The 14297-nt window shown below is 47.7% G+C and overlaps 1 protein-coding gene across 4 annotated transcripts in view; it reads left to right on the forward strand.

Moving 5' to 3' along the window:
* Positions 1-14297, forward strand: part of AGRN (agrin) — a 247505-nt gene that overhangs the window by 65762 nt on the left and 167446 nt on the right. For 2 of the 4 annotated variants that reach the window (XM_083453560.1, XM_083453562.1), the window contains exon 3: positions 10843-10863. The exons of the other annotated variants lie outside the window; for them this stretch is intronic. In XM_083453560.1, coding sequence (XP_083309686.1) covers positions 10843-10863 — 21 coding nt within the window. The remainder of the gene's footprint in view (positions 1-10842; positions 10864-14297) is intronic. 4 annotated transcript variants of the gene reach the window in all.

The following is a 14297-nucleotide window of genomic DNA, read 5'->3' on the forward strand; positions in this document are numbered from 1 at the left end:
AAAACGATCTGAGCTACAAAGCCTTGTTGGGAGGATGCTATAAACAGAAGGGAGCCCTGGCTACTGGATCAGGCCAATGGCCCGTCTAGTCCAGTATCCTGTTCTCACTGTGGCTAACAAGATGTCTTAGTGGGAGGACCCAAGAGCACCAGAAACACTTGTTATTCACAGCAACTGGGACTCAGACACGTACAGTGGTACCTCGGGTTAAGAGCTTAATACAACAACAACAATTTATTATTTATACCCCACCCATCTGGCTGAGTTTCCCCAGCCACTCTGGGCGGCTTCCAGTCAAGTGTTAAAAACAATAAAGCATTAAATATTAAAAACTTCCCTAAACTTGTTGTGGAGGTCTGTTCTTAACCTGAAGCACCACTTTAGCTAATGGGGCCTCCTGCTGCTGCTGCGCCGCCGCCACACGATTTCTGTTCTCATCCTAAAGCAAAGTTCTTAACCCCAGGTCCTATTTCTGGGTTAGCGGAGTCTGTAACCTGAAGCGTATGTAACCTGAAGCGTATGTAACCTGAGGTACCACTGTACTGCCTTCATTAGTAGAGTTAGAACATAACCACTGGGGTTAGTAAATAATGAGAAATGGGACATGGGCGAGGGAAAGTCCATATTAGGACCATATGATGCTGTCCCAAGATTAAACCATGTGGTTGCTCCATTGAACACAGTATTGTCTCCCTTGTGCGGCAGCAGCTCCCCAGGATCTTGGCTAGATATCTCAGGATTCTCCTGAGACCTTATCGGCCCTGCGTAGTACCCTCTGCACATGCTTCGGCCTGGCTGGAGTATATCTTTGAACGGTGACGATGCCTCTTACTTGCCTGGAAAGAGGGATGCAGAGAAGTCCATGTGTGTAGAAACCCTCTGGCTTTGCTTGGCTGGAATGTGTCCAGCTGTGCACCTGTTGCCTCACCCACCTTTGCCTTGGGCCCTGCCCACCACTGACACATGGCCCTCAGAAGGTTCTGCACAATAGGATGTGGCCCCTGAGTGCAAAAAAAGGTTCCCTTTGTGCATCTGGCAAAGTGCATTCCTGTTGAAGAAAGCGGATGCTGTACTACATTTTGTTAAACTATACCTTTAAGGCACATTCTTTCCTTTCAAAGTGTTCTGCGTACTGTAGTCCGATAAGAGGTTGCTGGGGGGAACTGTAACTCTGTGAGGGGTAAAACTACAGTGGCCAGAATTCTTTGAGGGAATTTGAATGTGTTTCAGATGTGCTTTGAATGCGCAGTGTGTGTACACAGCCTTTAAGTGCCACAGTTCTCTTTGATTCTGCTGCAATGCTTCTGTGCTCCTCCTGCAAAAGATGTTGGTGTGGTGGTTAAGCGTGTCAAGACTAGGACCTTCAAGACCCGGGTTCGAATCCCCTCTCAGCCATGAAGCTTTCTGGGTGTGTGAACTCAGGCCAGTCTCTCTCAGCCTCACCTACTTCACAGAGTGGTTGTGCGGGTAAAATAGAGAAGGGGAGAACCATGTGTGCCCGCTTGAGCTCCTTGGGAGGAAGGTGGAAGGTGAATGTGATAAATGAAAGAGAGGAAGCCAGGAGCCTGTGCTTGTTTTCCTGCAGAAAAGTTGTCCGTTGCCATGTGAACAGATGCCGATCAAATAAGTGAATTCAGGGGCATGCGAAGTTTTCTTATACTGAGTCAGACCACTGGTCCATTTAGGGGTCAACAAACTTTTTCAGCAGGGGGCCGGTCCACTGTCCCTCAGACCTTGTTGGGGGCTGGACTATATTTTGAAAAAATATATGAACGAATTCCTATGCCCCACAGCTAACCCAGAGATGCATTTTAAATAAAAGCACACATTCTACTCATGTAAAAACACCAGGCAGGCCCCACAAACAACCCAGAGATGCATTTTAAATAAAAGGACACATACTACTCATGTAAAAATACGCTGATTCCGGACTGTCTGCAGGCCAGATTTAGAAGGCGATTGGGCCAGATCCGGCCCCTGGGCCTTAGTTTGCCTACCCATGATTTAGCTCAATATTGTCTACACTGACTGGCAGTGGCTCTCCAGGGTTCCAGACAGGGGTCTCTCCCAGCTCTAACTGGAGACAGCAGGGATCAAAGTGGGGCCTTCTGCATGCAAGGCGCTGTGCTACTTTGATCATTTCTTTAAAAAAAACCTTGACCCCTTATTGACTCCTGGTTCCTTTTTCTTAGTGTGGGAAGCCCTCAGGAGGGAAGGGCCCTGGCAGAGGTGCTTTGCTGGGCTCCCTGACAAGCGGAAGCAGCAGCCCACATATTTGTTGTTATGGCCATTTCACGACTCATTTACCCTCAATCGGAAAGGGCTCTGGGGAGGGAAAAGAGGCTGAAAGGAGCAGAAGGTGATTCCTTACGCTCCACACTTAAGCTGCCTGAAAGCGCGGCGGCTGAAAACGAACTTCCTACATAGGTTCGGCTAAGGATGTTGCATGCGCTCTGCGGTTGGGGACGCTAGTCCTCAAGGATTGCTGCCCTCACTTCGGCCTTTGGATGAGGGATGATGTTTCCAAGGCATCATTCAGGTGGGTTGCACTCAACAGGATTCGGCCTCATTGCTTGCGCCTTTATGGGATCTGCGGAACTACCTGCCGCAAGATATTGCTAAGATCTAGTGTGATGTAGTGATTAAGAGGGCTGGGCTAGCATCAAACCCCCACTGCCTCTCAGCCTGACCTACTTCACAGGGTTGCTGTGAGGATATAATTGGGAGGGGGAGAAATAGCCTTCTCCTTCATGAATTTGTCTAGGTTTTTATTGGTGGTGGTGGTGGGGAAGCCATCTAAGTTGATGGCCATCACTGCCTCCTGTGGGATTGAGTTCCATAGTTTAACTATGCGCTCTGTGAAGGACTTCCTTTTGTCTGTTGTGAATCTCCCAGCAATCATCTTCGGATGGCCCGGGATTCTAGTCTTATGAAGAGAGAGTTTAGGATGAAAGATTGTGACTGACTCATTGTCACTTGGTGAGCTCCACAGCTGCACGGGGATTTGAACCATGGTCCCTTGGGTCCTAGTCTGAGTCAATATTATTATTACTATTATTATTATTAAAATTTCTGTACAGGGCAGTTTACAACATAAAAACACAAACATGCTGTTATGTGGTTTTTTTGGGAGGTACGCTATATGCTGAAACCTTCTAATTCCTGGATCTAGCAAGTATTTAAAAAATCTAAGCAAGGATTCAAATTCCTGGAATTGTTAGGTTCCTGGTGAGGTAGTAGCCTGAGTCTCAATTATCTGGTAGTTAGAACGACAAAGGCCAGAGTTGAGAGTTGAGTTGTATGAGCTAGAAGCTAGAAGCTGGCAGATTGCAGGCTGGGCAGCTGATAGACAGTCATGCCTGATTTCTGTTGGAAACCAAGGTTGTGGCTATGGGAGAAGTTTCTGTTGGAAACCAAGGTTGTGGGAGAAGCAAGACCCTCTTGGTGTGTTAATGTTGTGAACTCCTCCATCTCCGGTTGTATATATGTATAAATAAACCATATATCATATAGACACCACAATCTCCACTGTCTCTCATTCCGAAAGAAGCCAAACCCTGGGTAAGCGCTGGAATCTCACATCGCTTGGGTGACATACAACAATACATGCAATAATAACAAATGAAAACAATAATCCCCTCAATTTAAAAGCCCATAGATTGTTTAATTTTCCTGGTGCCTAAAGATATGTAACGAAGGTGCCAGGTGGTGCTCTACTCCCTGGGGAGAGCACTCCACAAGCGGGGCGCCACCACAGAAAAGACTCTGTTCTCTTGTTGCCACCCTGCAGACCTCTTTCAGATGTGTATCTAGTGTATAGACACAATCTTGTGGGCACCTAAAACATAATTTCATGCCAGTCCCTGACTTGACTCACCCACTAATCACTGCATATAGGGGGGAAAGGGCTTTCAACCACCATCATAGCTAAATGGAGATGCCATGTTCTAAATGTCAGTTGCTGGACATAAAAAGTAGGGGGTGATTCTTGCCCACTTGTGCCACTGTGGGAGTCTATTGCCCCAAATGAACAATCCTATGCCTGATGAGGTGAAGCGAACTACAAGTGGCAAATCTTAACTGGGTTATCTTGGATGCCTGCCTGATGGAGGGGGGGGGGGGTGTTTGCAGATGGGACACACCTGAGACCACCTCTCCTTACCTTTCCTTTTCTTAGCACAGGAGCCTCAGTATTAATTAGCACCGAGCAACAAAAATCCATCGCCCACACAGCCTCATTTGCTGGGTGTGAAAATGTGTGTCAGCTTGTTTGTTTGTTTGTTTAGCTGATTGCTTAAAAAACAAAAATAGGGAGAGGGCTAGCAAAAGAGGGTAGGTGTGTGAAACCCACCTCTTGTCGCCCAGGGCTTCTGCTGAAGGCTGTGATTTCCTAAACACACACACACACACACACACACACACACACACACACACGGGGTGGGGGTGGACCCATTTGATTTCCACAAATTTGGGAGGGTGGTCTTCTCTTTTTTTCCCTTTTGCTGACACCCCTAATGAAGCTGGAAATTCCCTTTGAAGAATTTGTGGCTCAGAACTCAGCTGATGAATCTGGGGAAAATATTGCACCCGGGTATTTGGCCAGCCTTGTATTTTAAAGCAACAGTGTTCCTCTTGTTCCTGCCCCCCCTCCCCACTAGCTAGGCAGATACTTTGCCTGCCCACCCCCAAAGTAGACAGGGGCTCACGCTCAATTCAGGGGGGCGGGACGTCCTGGTGTCGATGGCTCAGAAGGGAAACCTCAAATCCTTGCAAAGCAATTATGCCTAACGAGACACTTCCGACAAGTCTGTTTCCAATTCTGGAGGCCTTCAGAGGCGGCTCTGTTACAGCGCTGAATGTTTTGCCTGCAGTTGGTTTTGGCCATCAGGAGAAGCGAGCAGGTTTTTCTCTTTGGAAAGGAGCACACCTTAACCCTCCAAGCCAAAGCAATTCGTCAACACTCCCCTCCCCTCCAACCTTTCCCCCCCAAAATCGCACCCTCCTCCAGAGAGGGGGTGTGATTTATAGGCCTATGTTGATCGCTTGCCAGTTGATTGATATGCGTATGCTAGCAGGTGGAATGGGTCTAATTGCTCTGTAGTTTTACAAGAAGGAGAGGGCTTTTGCCTGCCTTCTGGTTGTTTGAGTGGAAAGGGTGTGCATGTGTTATAAGGAACCAGTCTGGAGCAGGAAAAAACCAAAGAGAATGTTTTGGAGGGGTTTGAGACAGTTAGAAGAGCCTGGCTGCTGCTTCAAGTCAAAAGGTCTACCACCTCCAGCATCTTGTTCTCACAGTGGCCAACCAGATGCCTGTGGAAAACCTGCCAGCAGGACCCAAATACAAGAGCAACTCTCTTCCCACTTGTGATTCCCAGTTTCAAGAGGCGGACTGCGCTGTAGATAGTGGGCAGCCACCATGACCAGCAGCCATTGGTAGCCTTACCCTCTATGAATTTTATCTAATCCCCTTTTGAAGCCATCCAAGGAGATCGCAATGAATAAGACCGTAAGGAAAGCCCTGCTCGATCACCTAGCAGTTTGAAAGCATGCCATTGCAAGTAGATAAATAGGTAATGCTGTGGCAGGAAGATAATGGTGTTTCTGAGCGCTCTGGTTTCTGTCACGGTGTCCCGTTGCGCCAGAAGTGGTTTAGTCATGTTGGCCACATGACCCGGAAAGCTGTCTGGGGACAAAACGCTGGCTCCCTCGGCCTGAAAGCAAGATGAACGCCACAACCCCATAGTCACCATTGACTGGACTTAACTGTCTATGGGTGCTTTACCTTTTTTTACCGTTACCCAGGTCTTTGCATAAGCGAAATGACTTTTTATATAACTAGAAAGGGTTTCCCGTCTTCTTTAAAAGATTATAAATTTGTATCTTTTATCAGTGCTGTCAATTTTGCCATCTCTGCATATTCCAAGATTTTCATCAACCCACTGAGGGTGTTTTCCCCTCCTTCCATTTCTGAGCATAGAGAATCCTTGCTGCTGAAGTCACATACTGTACATAAATAGGCGTTGAGGCTTTCTTTCGGATTTCGCTGTCTAGAATATCCAGCAGGAAGGATTCTGGCCTCTTGGGGAAATGTCCCTTTAAAACTTCTATTATTTTCATTATATATCATGTCCCAAAAGGCCTCTGCCTTCCTGCAGGTCCACCACCTATGATACAATGACCCCTCACAGTCCTTACATTTCCATCACTTGTTTGATGCGCTTTTGTACATTTGTTGTTGCTTTTTAAAATAATTTTTATTGATTTTACAAATTAAGTCACACACTTAACACAAGTAAAATTTTAAAATAAAAACAAGATTCTTCCGAATCTTAGGACTTCCATCCTCCCCTCTGTGGGTCCTTAAAATGTCTTAATCAACTGCATATTATAGTTCGTCCGAATTGTGCAAAGCCTGCCAAAGATTTCAAGTATTTACACATTTTTTGTACATTTGAGCTAGCTTCTTTGGGGTTAAATGCCATCTCCTATCTCATCTTATAATGGGTTTTTTTTTAAGCCATAACATGTTGTAAATTCCATTCCTGTTTCATACTTTTCTTGACTGGCTTTAAAAGGAATTTGACAAATTCACAGAGGACCAGGCTATCATTGGCTACTAGTCACAATGGCTATAAGATAGTAGAATTGTAGGGTTGGGAGGGACCAAGAGGGTCATTCAGTTCAACTGCTGCAGTGCAGGAATCTTATGCCCAACATGGGACTCGAACCCACAATCCTGAGATTAAGTCTCATGCTCTACCGATTGAGCTATCCCAAGGATTAATCTTCTGCCTTCATTGTTAGGGGCAGTAACACCAGTTGCAGGGAATCCCAAGTGGTCCAGCTTTCCGGCTTCCCCTTGGGGCAACTGTGGTTGGCCACTGTGAGAACAGGATGCTGAACTGGACGGACCTTTGCCCGGATCCAGCAGGGAGACTCTTCTTATGTGCTCTCTGATTTTGCACTTGTTTCATCTCCTTCCCATCTCTTCTCCCACTTGCTTTAGAACAGAAGTGCAGTCCAGACAGAATTGAACCCTGGCAGCATCTGAACCTCCTTTGAGTGCTGGTAGATCTAAACTCCCCTTTGATTCTGCCTTTTCCCCCCCTGCCCCCCCCCAGCTTTCATTGCTATTCTGCTCAGAAAGCGCAGGTGTCAAGATAAAGAGACTGCAAGGAAAGTATTTTTTGTTTTAATGTGTGCAATATAGATAAATGCAATTAAAAAGAAAGAGAATTACGTGGGGAGAGAATTGTGCTTCTGTTTCAAGGGCAAGCTCATTGACTTTGAGACTTGCTTTTTTCCCAGGCTTGGATAGAGATGGGCCAGGACGAAGCAGGGGCAAGGATCTATGGGGAAGGGCCGTAGCTCAGTGGTTAGAGCACCTGCTTTGCATGCAGAGGGTCCCAGGTCCAATCTCCAGGTAGAGTTGGGCATGTCCCCTGCCTGAAACTCTACACAGTCCCCGCTGGAGGATTTGTAGTGCCGCATCGCAATCCTCTATTTGCATGAAAAAATGGGGTTGGGAAGAGCCAAACATTTTCGGGCCACCACCCCATCTCCAGTGCCCCTCATAAAAAGGGAAATAGCGGTTTGCACAACCCACTAAGGAAGATAATGGCACAATAAACGCGGCAACAATTAATTGCGCCTTTATTCAAAATCCAATTAAAACTGTTTAGTTTAATTAATTCAACAAAATTTATGAACTTGATCCAGTCATACCAGCTTTTCAAAGCCTGATATTCGTTTATACCTTCATCTCCCGCCTGCCTCTCCCTTGCCTCTTAGGGCTCCTCTTGATAATCCTACTGCCCCCTCCCCAGGTGTTGGCCCTGCCGTCTTTGTGAATTGCTGCTCCAAGTGGGTTAATGTGGGGGGAATGACATCAGGGTTGGTGGGCGGAGCAACAGAAGACAGAAACAAAGCAATTACAGTGGTTCCTCGGGTTACATACGCTTCAGGTTACAGACTCCGCTAACCCAGAAATAGTGCTTCAGGTTAAGAACTTTGCTTCAGGACGAGAACCGAAATCGTGCAGCGGAGGCGCAGGAGCAGCAGGAGGCCCCATTAGCTAAAGTGGTGCTTCAGGTTAAGAACAGTTTCAGGTTAAGAACGGACCTCCGGAACGAATTAAGTACTCAACCCAAGGTACCACTGTATAGTGTGATTTAAAAATCACACACAATTGCAGCCCATTACATTTCCTACAAGAGGCAGAAAAGTCCTTAAGTGGTCTGCCAAGACCCTTAGCAAGTTTCTAGTGGTAGGTGGGGGGGGGGGAGTTTGGGAACCCCTGAGAAAGGGCCATCTGCAATGCCTCCTGTGTTTGGGATGGACATGGGCCTTTGATCTGCCTCCCTTGTTTGGTTTAGAAGGTTCCTGTCCAGCCAGAGATGCTCAAAACAGCTCAGATTTTAAGACCGAGACCACAATCTCCTTTGATTCAGAGCAAGGACTGGGGGGGGGGGGAGGGCTGGAATCTCTCCCAACAATCTGCAAGTTTTCTCTGAGCTGTTTCTGCTGAAGCTTTTGCTTCTCTTTTATTGGGGGTTCTCTGTGAGTTGCTAGAGGCACCCAGTGGTCTGACTCTGTGTCAGCTTCCTTTGTTGGCCTGGCTGCCCATGGGCCATTGCCGGTAGCTTGCTGGTCATTATGTTAATCCGGTGACGGTTCTGGTCTGTTTTTAAATCACTCATCTTTTGTATGTGCTCACGAAACAGCATCCTTCTCCTCTCTCACACGCACACACACACAACTCTCAAAAGAACCTATTCATTCTTCCACCCCATCCCAAAAATAACCCTACTGGTCTGGGATATTTTAAGCCGCCATAATCCTAGCCCAAAGCCCATGGCACGGGAAGTGGCACGGGTTGCCAGCAGCATTGCATCATTGACTTGGCAGGCGTCCTCACTGGAGGCTTGGAAGGTCAATTTGGGAGGTTCTCCTCCCTTCCCTCATCATCTGTTTGTGACTCTTCCAAAGTCACGTTCGCCCGTTTGCTCAGCCTCTTGTCTGGGAGGCTGCTGGCGTTATCCGCCTGGCGCCCGGGAGGGTGCAGCACCCCCTGGCCAGAGGGTTGCCACCCCACCCCCGCATTTCCTGTAGCAACTGCTCCAGCATACATAATGCCAATACCTCAGGAACTAGGGAATACCATCCCACTAAAAATAAAAATCTTCATTCAAGCTATTTCAGCTCCAAGGTCTACCCAGGCAGTCTTTTAGAGGCTGGGCTGTTGGAGCTGCGGGCTCAATACTTCAGCGGCCGTCTGCTCTGAATTCGTTTTTTCCTTTCATCCTGTCGGGGTTAGGATGGCGTGCAGAAACTTCTTGAGCTCAGGAGATTTGCAATCCAGATTGGAAGATGGCAACCAGGGGCGTAAAGCAGGGCTTGCAATGCACAGCTCTCACAGTTAACTAAAAAGCTGCTCCTGATTAAATGGCTGGTTTATTTTTTAAAATGGGAGGATGGGAGTTGGAGTCCAGTGGCAGAACATCTGCTTTGCTTGCAGAAGGTCTCAGGTTCAATCCCTGGCATCTCTCAGGTGGAGCTGGGAGAGATTCTGCCTGACTCTCTTGGAAAGTATCTGGTAATAAGTGCAATACGGAGCGAAACAGTACCTGCATATTAAGGCCTTCTGATTGCAAGGACTGTAGCTCAGTGGTAGAGCCATCAGCATTGCATGCAGAAGGTCCTAGGTTCAATCTTCAGGGAGAGATACCTGCCTGAAACCCTGGAGAGTGCTGAGCTAGATGGTCCAATGTTCTGACTCATTATAAGGCAGCTTCCTATAGAATTTGTCGGAGATCAGCTCTGAGAAGGCTACATATACAAATAGAGATCTCATTCTCCAATTGTGGATTGTTATGTAGCCAAAACTGTGCCACCCAAACCCAATCCAACCTAACCTGAGAGATATCACCATCAGGGTTAAGAGAAACTCTGAGGTTTGCAAAAGTTCAAAAAATCTTAAAGCAGGGGAACGGAACCTCCCAATGAATGAGACACCCTGAAAGCAGCCTAACTGAGCAGGTTCAGTGGTCACAGAATGCTGAGTTATTATTGTGGGGCGGGAAGAGGGAGGAGATGGAATGGAGTGAAGAGGAAGCAGTCATGGCTGGCTGGAACCCTGAACTGGAGCATTTTGTCTTGAGTTTCACATGCTATTTTTTTTTTAACACAATGAGTTACCAGGAACGGGTTGCTTTCTTTTCTGAGAACTCCAGATCTCTTCTTTCCTCGTAATGGCACACAAAGAACAGAAGAGACTGACTGCTGGTTCAGGTCAAAAGACCTACCTGGTCCAGCTTCCTAATGCTGTTTGATATACAACAGAGATGGAACATAGAGCCACAATGGTCCAATTAAGTTTGCAGAAAAAGTGTTTTCTCAATTCCTTGGATTGTGATGATAAAAGATGCATCACAAGGATTAATGGAGGGTATTCTTTTCCTCCTCCCCCCTTCCCTCTTATTCATCTCAGTTTTCCTTTTTTCTCTTTTTGTATCAGTATGTTTGCTGTTGTTTGTATTTGTCTCTATCCTAATAATTAATCAAGTGTCTTTTTTAAAAAGCCTTTGGGCAGAGGTGGGCAGTTGTAAGGAGACAAATAGCAAAGGGTGGGCATTTGTGAGGACACAAATAGCTTCCTACAGGCATCTCTCTGGCTGTCCTCTGTTGGAAACTGGGTACTGTTCTTGATAGATCTTTGGCATGCTCTGTCGGGCTCTTTTGTTTGTATGCATGTTTGGAATGGCTGTCATTGGTCCTTTCTGTTCTAACGCCTTATTTTCTCCTTTTTCTTCTTCCCTTTCTCCCTTCCCCTGCTTTCTAAAGAACATAAGAGACTTCTTGCTGGTAAGTGCTGGCATTGTTCTCAGACTCCTTCATTAGTCAGTCCATTTGTCCTTTAATGGGGTATCAGCTCATAGCTCTTTTTCCAGACTTGTTCAACTAGTGACATAAGAGACTGGGCTCTGATCCAAGAGACTCTCAGTTCAAAATTCATCTCTCTCTCCCCGCTTAGCTTTCTACCTCTCCATTTGCAGTGCGGAGAATATAATTCTGGCCTACCTTGCAAGGTTATTATAAAGCCTAGTGAACTAATGGACATGAAAGAGGGCTCTTGGGCAACCAAAAACCTTGGTTTGGTTGATTTTATGAGTCTTAAGACTGCAACTATGTCTACTCTTAACCTGAGATTAAGCCCCATTGAACTCAGTGGGCTTATATTTGAGTAGGCAAGCATAGGGCTGCGCTCTTAGTCCACTTGCTGGTTAATGAATTGAGTACATTGATTATGAGAAACGGTTTAGAGGTGTACTTTGTTTTCAGTTGATACTTACAGCAGCTACTGAAGGAGGTATTGTTCTTTTTGTCAACCACAGGATAAAAATGCCTTTTTCAAGATGAGTTCCGAAACCCATCTTAAGGAACCATCTTCATTAGGGCAACCAAATTAGTGGGCAGGGTTTTCTATTTTTAATTGCTTGTGACCTGGTTGCTATCGTTTTAATAAGTATTGGTCTTAGAAATTATAACATATATAAGTGAGGAGGGATTGGTGGAATTCATTGGGGGAACTTTTTTTGATGTATTTTAAAATAAATTAATTAGTGAATGTGGTGGGCCTGATGTGAAAGAACAAAATAAACACTGATTTGTAATGTTTGAAAATGCTTAAGACCACCAGAAGGGCCCTGCAGGATCAGGCCCATCTTGTCCAGCATCCTTTCCCCCCACAGTGAACATCCAAATGCTCTTCTGGAAAACACAGTGTGAAAGCGCTCCCCCCCCCCATGTGATTCCCAGCCGCTGACATTCAGAGGCCTCCTTCCTCTGACAGTGGACAGCTTGTCTCTCCTTCCTCTACAGCTTGCTTTCTGGAGAAGGCATAATTCCTAATCTGCAGCTGTTTGCTTATTATATGTAGAAATGAAAGTTTTTTTGCATTTGTTTTCATCCTTAATGGTGGCAACTTCGGATGACGAGGGCCTCTGGAAACCGATAAGGAATGTTTTGAACAATTTGGGCATGTAAACTTGGAGAAGAAAAATTAGATGAAGGGGAGACAGCATAGCAGACGTGGTGTAGATGGAAGGCCTTGCAGCTCAAGAGTGGAGCGTCTGCTTTGGGTGCAGAAGGACACAGATTCAACCCCCAACAGCATCTCCAGGTAGAACGGGGATGAGACACCCTGTCAGCTAGCTGCTCTGGCACCCGGAGCGGCGGGGGCGAGCCGGTGATCCGACCAGGGGGGTGCTGTGGCGAGCTGCCCACAGAGTCCACCTGGCAGACGTAAGCCCCATCCTGCCATTTCGGGCAGCGCAGGGCCCCGAGCCACCGCGTCACTCCCGGGAGAGACATGTGGCTCGGGCGCGCTGCAGGCCAGGCCCCGCCATTTTGTCACCCCCTCAGGGATGACACCTGGGGCGGACCACACACCCCGCATCCCCCACCCTACGCCTCTGCTCCCTGTCTTTCCATCCATAAGGACTAGAACAATGGAGCCTCAGGGGCCTCTTTATCTGGCTCTCACGACTCTTCCCCAAGTCACATCCCTCACCAGCCCGGCTCTTGGGTGCTTTTGCTTGGCTTGGATGCAGCCCTTGATAGGATAGAGAAGGGTGCGTGTAGAAACTAGCCTACTGCAGAGGTGAGATTTACATCCATTGCTCCACCCACTTTGGCCTCTGCCACCACTGGAACGTGGCCCCCTGAAGGTTGCTGAGAATGAAATCCGGCCCTTGGCATGGAAAAGGTTCCCTTGTCTGGACTGGAAGCTTGCCCTTTTAGATTCCCCACATGCCAACGTCTGGGCTTTTTCCTGCTGTGCTCCTTGCAGAATTACTCCCCTCTTATTTACAGCCCCCCCCCCAGCCTACCCAAACAGTGCGAGAGGTTGTTGCTCCAACACTGTCTTTAAAACCAGGATATCCGAGCTCTTGGAACAAGAGGGCAGGAGGCACAGAGGGCAAGTGGGAGGGTGTGACACACTGTCGGCCCAAACCTGGACCGTGGCCCGTTCATCCCGGGAACCCCAGCTCTGGGAATCCCAGGATGCCAAGGGAGTGTGTGTGTGTGTGGTGGAGCAACTGGCTTTGAAGAGAAGGAATAAACTGTCGGTCCCTTTGTTCAGCCGCTGCAGATATGGCTGGCATGCGAGGACTGGAATTTGGAATCTGACCGGCTCTGCCAAGTTATGTCTTGCTCCTCTGCAAAGCGTTTCACATGCCTTTGCTTTTATCCGGTGGGCGACTGCAGCTTGCAGGGTTTCCAGCACACACACACACACACACACACACCCTCCCGATAAGGGACGCCAGGCAGGTGGACCAGGCTGGTACATGAAACGGTGCCTCCTAGTGTCTGCAGCAAGGCAGACTATCCCTCCAGCAAAACATGTGCCCCATAGCTCAGGGGTAAAATATTTTTTCAGCATGCAGAAGGTCCCAGGTTCAATCTCTGGGTTGCATCTGAAACTTCAGAGGGTCCCTGCTAGTTGGTGTAGACAATACAGTGTCCACATTGCAAAGCGGACCAGTATACTGTGTATGTCCATCTAGTTCAGTAGGGATGCGGGTGGTGAGCCTCTTGGGCTTGCCAATCAGAAGGTTGGCGGTTTGAATCCCCACCACGGGGTGAGCTCCCGTTGCTCTGTCCCAGCTCCTGCCAACCAAGCAGTTCAAAAGCATGCCAATGCAAGTAGACAAATAGGTATTGCTGTGTCGGGAAGGTAAACTGCGTTTCAGTGCACTGCTCTGGTTTCCGTCATGGTGTTCTGTTGTGCCAGAAGCGGTTTAGTCCTGCTGGCCACATGACTCGGAAAGCTTTCTGTGGACAAACGCCGGCTCCCTTGGCCTGAAGTGAGATGAACGCTGCAACCTCATAATCACCTTTGACTGGACTTAACCACCCAGGGGTCTTTTACCTTTACCATCTAGTTCAGTATTGTCTACACTGCCTGACAAAAGCTCTTTGGGGTTTTGGGCAGGGAACTTTCCCAGCCCTCCCTAGAGATTGAACCCAAGACCTGCAGGCAAAGCAGATGCTATACCAGGGGTCGGCAACCTAATGCCCATGGGCTGGAAGCGGCCCACGGAGGCCGTTTAACCGGCCCCCGAGCTGCCCCTGAACTGAGCCGCCTGCTCGGTGAGTCCCCGTACGCTGCACTAAACCGGCACAGCGTAGTGCAGAGACTCTTTTCTGTGGCTCTGGAAATTGCTTCTGTACATGGCCAGACGCTGAAAATTGCTTCTGCACAGGCACAATTTTCGGTGCCTGGGCATGCG

Source organism: Podarcis tiliguerta (assembly GCF_965153285.1).
Source record: "Podarcis tiliguerta genome assembly, chromosome: 8".
Classification (NCBI taxonomy): Eukaryota; Metazoa; Chordata; class Lepidosauria; order Squamata; family Lacertidae; genus Podarcis; species Podarcis tiliguerta.